General features: G+C 39.9%; 1 protein-coding gene across 3 annotated transcripts in view; it reads left to right on the top strand.

The window, feature by feature from the left end:
• Nucleotides 1-15,609, top strand: part of LOC124711903 (DNA replication ATP-dependent helicase/nuclease DNA2-like) — a 151,628-nt gene that overhangs the window by 96,864 nt on the left and 39,155 nt on the right. For all 3 annotated transcript variants that reach the window (XM_047242154.1, XM_047242153.1, XM_047242152.1), the window contains one exon: nucleotides 7,351-7,497. In XM_047242154.1, the coding sequence (XP_047098110.1) occupies nucleotides 7,351-7,497 (147 nt within the window). The remainder of the gene's footprint in view (nucleotides 1-7,350; nucleotides 7,498-15,609) is intronic.

The raw sequence follows: 15,609 nt of genomic DNA, 5'->3' as shown, positions 1-15,609 counted from the left end.
TTTGAAACAATGCAATGCTCTGCAAGAACATTTTCTCTTTAACCCTCCTAATAATATCTTCGTATACCAACCTTGCATGTATAACTTAATCAAGGCAGTCGGCATTGCAATAGCTGAAGAGACACTGATAAGAAAACATAATTCGATATTTCAGTGCACGAATTTTTACCAGTTGTTCAATAAGAAGGTAGAAAATGTGCAAAAAGGAAAAAATAAAGTGGAAGGTAAACTGCACTGAAAGAAAAGAAAAGTTGCTCTTAGTTCTATTAAAAAATTAAAAAATGTTAAATTCCATCTTTTTATCGTATTCATTCCGCCCAGTTCCCTGAATGGATAATAAATGTTGTGATGTGCATAAAATATTTAAACAGGGTAACATGGACAATGCACACAAATCAATGAATGTTGCCTTCAGGAGCCTAGATCAAGTAGCTCTGTGACTGGAGAACAAAAACGTAATTGGCTTATAGATGCACAAAATAAGCTGAGGATTGAAAGCAATATATGGAGAAACTTTATAGTTGCTCAATAGAAATTAAGCCAGTTGAAACTGAGGGGATGGTGCAAGAAGACAAACTGATGAAAAACTGTGCAATGTAGTGCTGCAGCAGACATGACAGTCAGAAAGATTTATTGTGTAAAGTATGAAAACATCCTACAATGAGTGAGTGAGAGGAGGCACTGCTGGGATTGAGAGGTGAACTCAACAGTGACAGAGAAAACAGCTGCATGAAGAAGAAGATGAAGTAATGCTTACTTCGTCTGAACATGCATTGAGATTTGTGGTAGTGGGGACTGAAATGGAGCAGTGGCCCACTAGTGAAACATCATGTTAGATGCAGAGGTATGGTTGCCACTGGAGTAGAAGCCTCTGGCCTTGAGATGACAGAGGCTCAGCAAGCCACAGTCTGCAAGACCATCTGGGCATGCATAAGGAACATCACCTGCTGATGTCAGCAGCACAGCAATATCTGACAGAGACTGCGTGACGCAGCCAATGAATGGCAGCCATGTCCAGGCTGCTTGCCCACCTCGTACCACAAAATACAACACAGGGAAGGACAGTACTCAAATGTACTCTCCAGCATGATCGACATTGAAGGCAAGTGCTCTCCTGGGCAGAAGGCATGTGCTCTCCTGGGCAGTGGTCAGTGACTAGGTGGTCTACAAGTGCAGTGACAGGGTAGCCAGGCAGCTGACAGTCCGGACTCATACATACGTCCCATCAGGGAGGTGAATGACCCATGGGTTACTTGGGGATTGAATATGATAGGTAGCCCACATATAATCTTTGGCTCAGGCAGCTGTCTGTAGCTTCTGGAGCCTAAATACAGGATAGGTAACTGGCTACATCACAGTGTACTGCAGCCGGTCTTCATCTTGAAGTTAAGAGGCTGGCACTGGAGGTGTACTTCAGTATAACATACTGTCTGGATACAATCTGAGAATATCTGAACACAATGAGAGAGAGAGAGGATCCGATTCAAGTGCTATTAATGTGAACCAAGGCAACTAGTGTTTTCTTCTTGCCAACTCTTTAGTCTGAAATCCAAAACAAGTTAGTGTGCTTGCTTGCCACCATGAAGCAGTAGTGACCTCACTTGCCTGCTTTTCTCATCCAATCAGATTTTCTGGGTGCCCTGTCATGGCTGAGAAGTATCCCAACTTTGTGTTTCTGAAGGAAGGGGGGGGGGGGGGTCATATTTTCCAATGTCAGCATTCTGAATAAGTCCTCTTGCACTCTGGATGTGTCTTCTTATTCCATAGTTTGGTCATCTAATGGCAGCACATTTCTCCATATGATGCCAGGCAGTTCAGTGCTCCAAACTAGGCCATGGCATAACAAAAACTAATAAATAATATGATGAATCAAAAAGATATAATGGTTGCACACATCTCTGTAGATGATTCATTGCTGATCCTGAAATGAAGAGGATACTGTGTAAGTAAAGGCACTACAGAGTTGGATCAAACTAAACATGGAGTTGGTGATAGGAACAGCAGCATTTACCTACATATGATGCTCACTATAGAAAAAATGACTAACTTTGCGAGATTGTTTGTATAATCAGAACAGACAGCTGACTGTACAATATGGTATCAACAAGTTTTTATGGTTGTGTTGTAGTGCAGGTGGAATTTTGGGACACAGTACTTCCCAAAGACCTGTGACTTACGACACAGTTGACCTGCAAACTACCCCAGACTACGTCAACAAGTGGCAAGAATCCTGTAATAACATGTCAACACAGTGTTGCATGAAGTGGTTGTGCATTGAAATGCACCCATCTCCCACAATGATAAAACTGAAAACAATTAATCAATGAAAGCATATATTTTACATTGTAAATTAATTTCGAGAGTAGTAAATTCAGTTACAGGTTGCAGATACTTAACTTTGGCAGTGTCGTCTTGAGGATGATTTCTTCTGTTGACCTGGTGGTAATAAGAGCCGGGTATTTTATCAGTTGCTTGAATATAACACAAACTATCTTTTTGACTCTTTTATTCAATCCAAGAAAAATCTCTCTTGTGTTCTTTTGACATAGATGAGACATTCTGTTTACAGATGGCAAAAAAAACCTTTCTTCTGTATAATCCAAATACCAACAGCTGTCCATAGCTGATAAGCAACTAGTCCCATGTTACAAGCATGTCAACAGAGTTCCTTCTACACAGATCAATACATACATGCCGAGTTGACCATACTTTCAAAACCAAAGGTAGGCTTCCAAGAAATTACATTGATATGAAAATATAATCTGTGGCATAGAAATTTATGCCTTATTTCAAAATATGATTTTTGTTAATACATATATTAAATTATTGTTTTTATTCAACTGTGATGTAGATCAAATGTGAAGTTCCTGCTTGATTGTTCTCGGAGCTACAGCTTTTATACTGTCTGAACATAAAAAGAAAATATACAAATATTAATAAGAAAACGAGCATGCAAATATCAAAAGTTGAGTAGAAAAAATGGACTCTCTTGCCAAAACTGAAAAACAGTACCGGAATCTTCATTTTAGAACTTGGGCATCGATAAGTTCAAAACTGGTTACGGAGCATCAGCCTAGGGTTGTTACAGCATGCCATCACCAACAAAAAGCTACATATCTCAGTCTGAGGATGTCACAAATGCCTCTCTACTTGCAGTGAGGGGTGTCACCAAAGAGTATGGCCAAGGTGCAGTGATGCTGAGAATTGGATCAGACATGGTCTTCTAGCCAGTCACCAACCACACTTCTTTGGCTCCAAGGTTCAATGCCATTGGTCTGCCTGTAGAATCCAGTGAAATTTTCACCTAGCCATTGACAGGTCATATTAAGCTTCAACTTCACTCAAAATTCTTCTTGTAACTGACTGATAAATGCAGTTAACAGTAAATAATTTACTATCATTGAGATGACTAGAAATAATCATTGAATGAAGCCATAGCATGTTATTCAGAACTGAATAAAGTGTCATAAATCACTGTTTAATCAAGTCGTTCAGACTGTCTCAACTGTCAAATGAACTTTTACATACATTTTCAGGCTGAGTTTCATGCCATAGATTGCCTTAAATCTTACTTGCTTGATAGAACTATTATGGTCTTACTGATACCAGCAGTGTGAAAATAACAGAAGGTATATGTACCTGTGTCCAGAGGTGTTTCTGATTTCAGTTTTGTATGCAATGTTTCAAGCATGGACTAGTTGACTTTGTCAAGTGTTGCAAGTGAATGCCTAGATATTCTTTGCTCTTTGAACTACAACCTCACTGGTAGAAGGTAACATGGTTTAAGACTATTGCTATGGCACTGAAAAAAGACAACTAGGTCAAGATTCCAAATTAGGATTCCCTTTGCCCCACTTCCAGGCTGTCAGGACATCTGGCTGAAAAGGCAGCCCCAGATCTATGATATTTCCGAACTGGGGCAAAAATTTGACCGTGGGTGCCCCCCTCCACCCCCTTGGTCCCAATTCTTAGGGATAGAACATCAAAAATTTTGAAAAAGTCAATTTTTCAAAAAATATGTTCAATTTTTAGTGCACAACTTCCAGAAGAGTTGATACATAAAACATTTATGGCTGAGGAAATGTGATACATGTTATTTCATCTTAAGTGCACCAAAGTGCAGTGCTACACCCCTTTACACAGCATTCTTCTATTGCACGTCACTGAACTTAGGCCTGTGGACTTCAGAAGTACATATTTTGTAATGAAAGTCATCAAACCTATATTTAGGACAGTGTAAATTAAAATGTCCTGTGGTGCCTCTCCTGCTCCCAGTTTGACATACTACCCCCCCCCCCCCCCTTCCCCTCTTGACCAAAAAAACTCTCAATTAATACTGGGTGGGATTATTTGTGACCAGCAGAATAAAAAATCTTCAGAAAATTTGCGCTCTTTATTGCCTATCAGCTAATAACTTTCTCTTTTATGTGATACACCGTTAATAATAGGAAACACAAAACCAGCAAAGACAAGTGACAAGCAACACAGTACACATTTCTTCAATCATTAGGTCCCAGCAGTTTTTTCTCTCTAATCTTGCTACAATGTTACATGGCGTGATTTCCTTTCTGCGAAAGAGTCTGTTACATTGTCAAAGTTAATCGAATGTTTGGCTACCTGAAAAATTAAAATGTCATTGTGTAATACTGAAAAAGCTGTTAATACGAATAGTATCAATGACTGGTGTGGTTTCTCAATTTGATTACGTCTACATTGTCACTATCTGCTAAATAAAACGAAATAGGTCTTTCTAATATTGCAGCAATTGTAATACACGCCAAATAAGCGAGACGTTTTTGGCACAAATCGTCATTTTTATGTACCTCATTTACACAAATAACACAACAGAATATAATTAACAAAATACCGATATCAAAGGCCTGTTAGACTTTTACAAGCAAAAATTTTGTTTTAGGAAATAGTTTCACATTTCATTCATACGTCCCAGTTTCTTAAGCATGAGATCAAAAAATAGTAGTACAAAATTTTTATATGAATTTGCGGTAGTCATATTCTTCTATGTAATTTGTATGATGTCCCCATCTCTTCTCCTTCTTCGTTCCAACAAACAACCATGTCATCACTAATTCTGCAACTATTCCTGCCATTGTTAAAACTTATTTTCCTGTTAACTCCACTAACCCTGCCAGAATCACCAGTTTAATTACTCCATGTTTGTTGTCCAGTTAGGCATTATTACTTGTTCGTACATCGCCTTTTCTGCGTTATTCCGAGAATAGAACATACGCAGCTGCTAACCAAGGCCTGTACAACTGGTCCTTAGTAGTGTAGCATTCTGGCAAAAATTTTCTGTCAAAATTTCATTTTATTGGATACATCAAGAAGATAATTTGTGATCTTTCGTACCTGTTATTCCTGTTAGTCATTTATTTCCACTCTGGTAGTCAGATCTATGGATTTTACTAATAATTATAACAATGTTGGTCATTTGTACACCCAGTCAACCACATAAACAAACAGCAATTGGCATTCACCCATTTGGGTTTACTTAGCTCAACTCGTATAGCCCCATCCCCATTTGTTGGCAGAAAGTTTTTTTTTTTTGTAGATGCGACGGGGATCCCCCTGGCAGACATCAGGTACACTATGCATGCATTCAAAAATCAACTAACGATTCGTCCATAAATCAACTTAGAATGTATTCAGAAATGTTCAAAAACAAAAAGAGATGTGTTTCAAAATCATAGGAATAATCAATAGACCAACTTGCGCTGAATGCTAGGTAGGTGCTATGTGGAACAAAGTTTTTTTTTTCCTCCTCCATAATGAATTTGGCACCTCCTGAAATTGCCACCCAGGTCAGATACCCTAGTGTGCCCCCTCCTAGATCTGGGCCTGTGAAAAGGACAAAGTCGTACAACAGCCTGGCCTTCTCTCTCAAGCTGGGAGTGAAAGACAAAGAACAAATCCATGAGATAAATAAATATGCAGCATGCTTTCCACCGCGGTTACTCATACTTCATAAGTTCTGGAGAGTTTATGTGCTAAGTGATGCCTTACATGCCAGCAGTGAGAATACAGTTTGTCTGTGTGGAAAGTAAACTTTTGGCAGCACATTTTCCTCCTATCAAGTAGAAATAAACTTTTGGCAGCCCATATCACTACTTACCAAGTGGAAGAGATTTTTATACATAAATATATTCCAACAAATGAAAAAAAAAATAAACTGTGAGACAAAATATGCTGTCTAAAACATTTTCACAAAGAGTTGCCTCTTAATGACAAGCAGTTACAAAAGGACAGGTGGTCATCTGAAGGTGTTGCAAAGACAACAGCTTTATACTGTATATTTTGTAAATTTGTTTTTGTTTGCTTAGCCAATAAGTTAGTTAGTAATAATAGTAGTAGTAATAATAATAATAATAATAATAATAATAATCTCTAACATTACAAATCCTGACTTTATTCATAACTTGTATGAATTAAACATGTGTGAGCAGTGTGCATATAAGCTTCCATTTGGTGCATTGAGGCAAGAGGGTCAGTGGTTACGTCGCCACTTGTAGCACATTTGCACATGATACTTACTGTTTATTCTAGTAACCGTGCTTTGCACATCTTGGAAGCTGTTGCCAAAGATGACCAAGACTGCCTCGTTTTAAGATACAGCCATTTGGCTTGGCTTGCATAGCCACATGGCAACCACGCAGATGTTCACAGGATGCAAAGTTGCCATCTACACATGCTTGATGCCCTTCCTCTATATGTTACAGTGCATGGTGATGTAGCTAGCTGCCATGTTTCATTAGCCGTGTGGAAGGGACCATGTAGCTGTTGGGTTACACTCACCAAGTACTTACCCAGTTGCAAGTGAAAGAGACCCCAACCATGTAACAGCAAGCTCGCTGGTGTTGGCCACATGGCTACAGTGCACTGTGCTTCTCACATTACCTTTATATGTCACATTGCATGTTCTAAGACTTTCATTTCTTTGGCATTATATGCCAAAGAGTCTCTAGCTAACACCCTGTATTTCCATGTTCAAAATCTGCCTCTATTCATGCTTACATCAAGCCAACATCTTTGAGGTCATATTCCCATCCCCTTATGTTGCTGTCCCTGCCTCTTTTAGGCATTGATATTCCTTCACTTCTTCCTCGTTCATCTCACCTCCTCCTTTGTGCAGTAGTACTCATCATTTCACTTGAGCCACAAGCTGCAGAACACTGCATGCATCTGTGTTCTCTGAAAAATAGCACATGTTTGTAAGTTGAGCTGTCATGTTCTTGTTTTTATGATGATCTGTTGATTTATGGCCTCATTCCATTGTCAATAATTCATTTATGCACTTCAACATGTGTTCATATTTTTCTTTATTATTGTTTTCAGAGATCTCAGAAGCCGGCATTATGGTGATAAATTTCACATAGATGTTTATGAGAGTCAGAGTTCTTTGTCATATCTTATGACTAATTTAGGACTGCTTATGGATAATACAGAAGCAGCTGCCAAGTTGCGCAGTATTGTTGTTGACAGGTAAATTTCTGAAATAATGGTCTAACGTAAATAAGTATAAAGTGTATATAAAAACAAAGATGAGGTGACTTACCGAACAAAAGCGCTGGCAGGTCGATAGACACACAAACAAACACAAACATACACACAAAATTCAAGCTTTCGCAACAAACTGTTGCCTCATCAGGAAAGAGGGAAGGAGAGGGGAAGACGAAAGGAAGTGGGTTTTAAGGGAGAGGGTAAGGAGTCATTCCAATCCCGGGAGCGGAAAGACTTACCTTAGGGGGAAAAAAGGACAGGTATACACTCGCACACACGCACATATCCATCCACACATACAGACACAAGCAGACATATTTAAAGACAAAGAGTTTGGGCAGAGATGTCAGTCGAGGCAGAAGTGTAGAGGCAAAGAAGTTGTTGAAAGACAGGTGAGGTATGAGTGGCGGCAACTTGAAATTAGCGGAGATTGAGGCCTGGCGGATGACGAGAAGAGAGGATATACTGAAGGGCAAGTTCCCATCTCCGGAGTTCGGATAGGTTGGTGTTGGTGGGAAGTATCCAGATAACCCGGACGGTGTAACACTGTGCCAAGATGTGCTGGCTGTGCACCAAGGCATGAGGATCACCCTGTGGCTAAACATGCCTTGGTGCACAGCCAGCACATCTTGGCACAGTGTTACACCGTCCGGGTTATCTGGATACTTCCCACCAACACCAACCTATCCGAACTCCGGAGATGGGAACTTGCCCTTCAGTATATCCTCTCTTCTTGTCATCTGCCAGGCCTCAATCTCCGCTAATTTCAAGTTGCCGCCACTCATACCTCACCTGTCTTTCAACAACTTCTTTGCCTCTACACTTCTGCCTCGACTGACATCTCTGCCCAAACTCTTTGTCTTTAAATATGTCTGCTTGTGTCTGTATGTGTGGATGGATATGTGCGTGTGTGCGAGTGTATACCTGTCCTTTTTTCCCCCTAAGGTAAGTATTTCCGCTCCCGGGATTGGAATGACTCCTTACCCTCTCCCTTAAAACCCACTTCCTTTCGTCTTCCCCTCTCCTTCCCTCGTTCCTGATGAGGCAACAGTTTGTTGCGAAAGCTTGAATTTTGTGTGTATGTTTGTGTTTGTTTGTGTGTCTATCGACCTGCCAGCGCTTTTGTTCGGTAAGTCACCTCATCTTTGTTTTTATATATAATTTTTCCCACGTGGAATGTTTCCTTCCATTATATAAGTATAAAGTGTTCAGTATAACCAGAACCAAGATTACTAACTAAAATACCAAGCAGAGATTTCCCACAGCAAAGAAAATCGGATGGTGGTATCTAGGGCAGCTGCAAGTAGCCTGTCTAGGAACATAAAAAATGTATTGTTACACTTGTGCATTGCTCCCCCCCCCCCCTCCCCCTCCCTTACACCACCACCAATATCAAACTTACTCACAAACTCGAAGATATATGCTACTATACAGATGTTAAGTATTTACGTATACTGTTAAAAGAGAAATAGTGTGAGAAGCCATAGATGATGTCACACTTTCCATTAAAGAAAATAGAATACATCATAGACATTAGTAATGATTGCTTTTGTAAAAAAAGTGAAAAATGTAAGCAGGAGGAAAACAATACTACACAGAAGCAGCAATGCCAACAACATTTAAGATGCTAAAATTTCTTTGATATTCCCCAATGAACTAATGAAAATCAACCAGGACTCTCAAAATCATGCATGGTGAGGGAAGGGCGGGGTATTCAGAGCCGAACATTATTCGCCAAATAACCATAGATTGGAAATATGCCGTTGTGAAGATATGTTTGCAAAATAACTGCCATTCAGCAATGAGCATTTAGAAGTTTTTTCAGTGAACCAATTCATATCCAGTAGAAGAGACTGTGCCGTAGTTCACTGGTTTTGCCGCAATATGTCGGATGCTCTGCTTGTGACAGAAGGGAGCACTGCTACAGTGGAACTAATTTTATCATGAACACAATTTTATGTAATGAAATAAATAAATTATGATCATCATCTCTCATATAGTCTCTGATCAGATTTTGAAGTTTTTGCAGGCTTCAGATCCTTCAGAATTTTTGTAATGCTTACGAAAAATTGGCATGTCATGTAATGAAGAATTAGTGTATGAATGATGTGGATTATTTGATCTTCGCTGCATCCTGTGTCAGTAATTTCAGCTCTAATGAGATCCTAACTCTTTCGACATTCATAAAATGTCACTTCATAAACTGTCAATGAGAAGTTCTACCAGAACATGGAAGATGCCTTTTGATAGATATGCGAGCAATGTTTTTCCTATAATAGAGATGCCATCTCTAATAGACATAGACAAAGATAATGTCATGTGAGGTGAGTTCACACTTAAAAGGCACAAACACTTCAGGCATTGTAACTTTTCTTGCTTGATGAGCCTCACAACCTGACAGATGATAAACCAACTTTCCTCTCCTTCCTTGCTTTCCTCAGTGTTCATCATACATTCTGAATCTGATTGAGATGCTGTGAGAATATGCAAAACACTGTGTTTGCTTAGTTGTAGTTTCCATTTTAAAAACTCACTGTTTCTCTCTCTTTTCTTTTGCTCCAGATTTCTAGCTTATATCCACATTCGATTTATGTTTGATGTCAATGAACAATCATGTTTACATAGGGTGTCCAAAGTGGAATGATCAGTATTAACGGATATGACAAAAAACAAAAAAACAAAAAACATTCAAACAAAAAAGTCTAGTAAATAAAGGTTGTAAAATGCATACTGTTAAGAACTATGAACACTTTTGATCTTTACTACTGTGAAACACATCTCTTCTACTGAGCAAGTGCTTGTAGCTCTCACTGTATGCATTATAGAGTGCTTGTTTAATTTTCCAAATAGTCATTGCTGTCATATGTCTGAGTGTTGCCCATTCCTCGTGGGACACCCTGTATATTCAGTTTCAGTTTGTCATTGACAGTATTATAGGCTCTTATACAAAGGACTATCACGGAAAAGAAAAATGAGTTAACTGTGTGTATGAAATTGTTCATATTCAATTTGAATGATTCCACAAACTTTCCAAGTTCAAATCCTACAGCATTTACTTCCCTGAAAAAATTAGTGGTGTTGGCAACTGAATTCCTGCAAAACTAATTTTAAGTTCATTCACTGAAATGTCATATCCAATTAAATGGAGGTTAACCTGCTGCAAAATTTCAGTCAGATGAGCTCTGGGGAACCTCTTGTTGATAAAGTTGTTAATAGAAATTTGATTTGATCATCTCATAATTAAAAAGTACACCAGTTTTATCACAAAAATTAGTTCTTATGCACTTTATTACATTGAGTGGCATCCGAAAATGCCCACATTATTCTTGTTTCTTTAATTAGATTTTATATATAACAAATAACTTTAAGTTCTATGCCTCTAATTCCTAGACATGCCCAGACCTTTTTAGTGGCTGCCATCTGAAGTGAATGCAATAATTCTTGTTTCAGCTTGTTCTAGCTGGATCCTTATTATTTGCAAAGCAATGTAGTCGTTAGTTATTTTGTGGCATGCATGCATGGCAAAAGATTGAATCCAATGGTGCAGTACGTGAACAACCATAAACACTAGAGTATGATCTGCAAGTTCATTCTTACAATAATTCGGATTATTTTCCCTAAATTGGCAAAACGATCAACTTTCAGTGAAGTGTCATTGAACTTTGCCACTTCATCAAGAATTAGCTCACAAAAGCATTTGTTGTAATCTTGTTCTTCCTGAAAATAGATCCCAGTTGGTTTGACAGCATTTGTATAAATTTCATATGGGCTTTTGAGAATCATAACCAACTTTGGGGATTCTTTCCAAAGGAACTGCAATCATTCTTGTGTGAGACACTATCTGTATCCCTTGAGTGTGTCATTTTTGAGAGGGCTTTGTCAGGAGGTAACATTGTAATACTGTATTCCCTCACTATTTTCAATTCCTTTAATGTTACATCATCTATGATTTTCTATTTTTTACTGGATTTAGAATGATCTAGGAGATTTGAGTCATCTTCTGCTTTTTGTCTGTGAGCTGCTTTCACTGAGATTAATTATAGTAGTGACTGAGCTCAGTCTCTTTTGTAATCGCTGTGCTTCTAGTTCCCCAAATTCAGTGTGTTTTTAATGAAATTACTGCTGCGTGTGGAACCTGCTGATTCTGTACACTATCTTGGACAGAAGAAAGACTGTCAAACATCACAATTATTATGTACTTCCAGTTTACAATCTTTCCTGCAAAATGTTTTGGAAATGTTTTTCGTTGAACTGGGTAGTAAATGAGAAACTGATCCTTGTCACAGAGACCATCTTTCTCCTGGAATTTGGTCTTGTTTATTGGTAATGATAAATAATTCTAAGTTACTCTTTGAAATGAGAACTACAAGCAAACCACTTAGGAGTCACATTCGTTGTTTCTCACTCATTTCAATAATTTTACTTTGGTTTCGATAGGTCTAAATAAATATTAGCCATTATTTTTTCTGGACAAAAGTACATGAGCATTTTTCCTTCTTTTCTGGTAAGTAAGAGTAATTCATAGTCCTAATATTACACTACTGGCCATTAAAATTGGTACACCACGAAGATGACATGCTACAGACGCGAAATTTAACCGACAGGAAGAAGATGCTGTGATATGCAAATGGTTAGCTTTTCAGAGCATTCACACAAGGTTGGCGCCGGTGGCGACACGTACAACGTGCTGACATGAGGAAAGTTTCCAACCAATTTCTCATACACAAACAGCAGTTGACCAGCGTTGCCTGGTGTAACATTGTTGTGATGCCTCGTGTAAGGAGGAAAAATGCGTATCATCATGTTTCTGACTTTGATAAAGGTCGGATTGTAGCCTATCGCGATTGCGGTTTATCGTATCGTGACATTGCTGCTCATGTTGGTTGAGATCCAATGACTTTTTGCAGAATATGGAATCGGTGGGTTCAGGAGGGTAATACAGAATGCCGTGCTGGATCCCAACAGCCTCGTATCACTAGCCGTCGAGATGACAGGCATCTTATCCGCATGGCTTTAACAGATCGTGCAGCCATGTCTCGATCCCTGAGTCAACAGATGGGGACGTTTGCAAGATAACAACCATCTGCACGAACAGTTTGATGACATTTGCAGCAGCATGGACTATCGGCTCGGAGACCATTGCTGCGGTTACCCTTGACACTGCATCACAGACAGGAGTGCCTGCGATAGTGTACTCAATGACGAACCTGGTGCACGAATGGCAAATTTTTTCGGATGAATCCAGGTTCTGTTTACAGCATCATGATGCTCGCATCCGTGTTTGACGCCATCACGGTGAACACATATTGGAAGCGTGTATTTGTCATCGCCATATTGGCATATCACACGGTGTGATGGTATGGGGTGCCATTGGTTACACATCTCGGTCACCTCTTGTTCGCATAGACGGCACTTTGAACAGTGGACGTTACATTTCAGATGTGTTACGACCCGTGGCTCTACACTTCATTCGATCCCTGCGAAACCCTACATTTCAGCATGATAATGCACGACCCCTTGTTGCAGGTCCTGTACGTGTCGTTCTGGATACAGAAAATGTTTGACTGCTGCCCTGGCCAGCACATTCTCCAGATCTCTGACCAATTGAAAATGTGTGGCCCATTGTGGCCGAGCAACTGGCTTGTCACATACACCAGTCACTACTCTTAATAAACTGTGGTATCGTGTTGAAGCTGCATGGGTAGCTGTACCTGTACACGCCATCCAAGCTCATTTGACACAATGCCCAGGCGTATCAAGGCCGTTATTACGGCCAGAGGTGGTTGTTCTGGGTACTGATTTCTCAGGATCTATGCACCCAAATTGTGTGAAAATGTAATCACATGTCAGTTCTAGTTTAATATATTTGTCCAATGAATACCTGTTTATCATCTGCATTTCTTCCTGGTGTAGCAATTTTAATGGCCAATAGTGTACCTTCTCTGTGCAGTTTTGTCCACCTGCTTACATGAGTGATAACGTGTTTGCCCGTCGTGCAGCAAGCCTGGATTTGATTCCTGACCAGGTTGGAAATTTTCTCTGTTTGGGGATAGTTATCATCACCATGATCTCAATATCACCAATGTGCAAGTCGTTCAATGCAGTGTCGCCTGAAATAAGACTTGCAACCTGGTGGCTGAACTTCTCTGGATGGGGCCTCAGGACCAACAATGCCACACGGATCATTTCATTTCATTTTTTGTGCAGCATTCACACACAACACCATAAGCAAAATCACAATAAAAGTACAGAAGATTTCAGCAATCACCATCCAGTGACACAGAATTGGATCAACGTTTCTCAAGTGAGAATTATGTTAGTATTTCACAAGAATATCAAATACTACCTGCTTTAATGCGCAGCAAGACAGCACACTTTCACTTTCCTGCTTGTCACGATGAATATGTTTGGGTACATCTAACAGTGCACTTTTGGCTAACTAAGCTGCTGTAGTGTTATGTTATGGTTGTTCTACTTCAATGAACATGTTGGCGTGTGCGGTAACATGCCACACTCACCGTGAACAGGAGCACAGGCAATGAGCTAGCTTATATTCACATTGCTTACAAGCCAGTGGGCTGCAGTGCTATGGGTGCTAGAAGATAATATGTAGTGCATTTCCCAAACAGAGTGTTAAAAGCCATAAAGATAGATTTTCATACAGCAACTACTGAAGGGATGCAGGGCCATTCTTCTGTTGTCAGGATAGTATTGCTCTCGCAACCCAGGTGTTTCAGTTTGGACTGCAGTTGAGTTGGTCAAGAATCAGTCATCAAGGTGCCAACAGCTAAAAAAATGTCCATTGTTAACCACAGGACTTTACTAAATTGCCTGTGATGAAAGCTGCAAATGCTATCTGGCATCAACCTCTGGCTCGTAAAGCAGCAGCAGCTGTGGTGTACCATGGAATTGTGCCACAATGCCCAGACCTGGCGGTGGCATTAGGCTAACACAGTACTGCCAGATGTAGCTGATGCTGAATTTGCAGTGGTGGCTGGCAGTCATGGCCTTGCTGCTGGGGTTCTCTTTCTGTTGTTGATTGCAACTGTAGTGCTGGGTGGAAGGGGGTGGGGGAGCGGTGCAACAACTAGTTGGTGCAGCATGCTCATGTACAAACTCAAGATCAGAGAGTATGAATAGATGTTGATGAACAAATGAGAGCTGCCGGCGAGATCCTGAGCTGATTGATCCATCTTCATTGCAGTCAAATCACTTGAAAGATGATATGTGCCTTGTGACCCAGTGCATGTGCAACTGCTGCAATATGGGCAGGAATCAGTGTTGCAGTTCGGTCAACAGCTGAGAGGTCTCTCCAGCAATGGGTGCTGAAAGTATCTCTTACTCTCATGCTGAACACAGCAGTCAACACATTCAGGGCTGTGGACCAATCAGTTGACAGAAGTGGGCATGCTTGCACCAAAAAGTCTGATGCAGGACAATGAATAAAACGAGGACTCCGGAATTTGATGGAGATACAGCAGTATCAGAACTGCAGCTCACAAATTCATATTAAACAATTAGTTTGTTTGCAATTTTGTGAAAGAAAATGGTTTATATCCATACCATGCACAGAAGATTCAAGCTTTGAATGTCAACAACCTGCAACACTTGGCATATTAATGTTGCCATTACTTTCTGGTTTGTGGTCACCATAAAATGCTTTTGGTTAATGTCTGGGCAGGATTTGTTGGTTACAACTTGAGTAGACCTTCTGTCAATTTTGTGGTGATGTTGGATGCATGAATTGGAGCATTTGCTGTAAAAATGTAATATGAGAAAAAAAATTTGAAATTTAGTTTCTGAATTATAACAGTGGCAACCTAGTTAGGAATATACACAGTGTAGGAAAAGATAGATTGCTACTTATCATATAGAAGACACATTAAGTTGCAGGTAGGCACTATTAAAAGACACGTACATAAAGCTTTCAGCCACAGCCTTCATCAGCAAAAGACACGCACACATTCTTCATACACACAAGGAAGCACACATCATGCATGCACAACTGGCAACTCCAGAATCTTGGGCCAGAATGCAACTATCATTTGGGATGCAAGCAGCAATCTGGAGGTGGCTGGGAAGGGTTAGGGATAG

The sequence above is a fragment of the Schistocerca piceifrons genome, chromosome 8, assembly GCF_021461385.2.
Source record: "Schistocerca piceifrons isolate TAMUIC-IGC-003096 chromosome 8, iqSchPice1.1, whole genome shotgun sequence".
Lineage (NCBI taxonomy): Eukaryota > Metazoa > Arthropoda > Insecta > Orthoptera > Acrididae > Schistocerca > Schistocerca piceifrons.
This window is presented reverse-complemented; position numbering and strand designations above follow the sequence as displayed.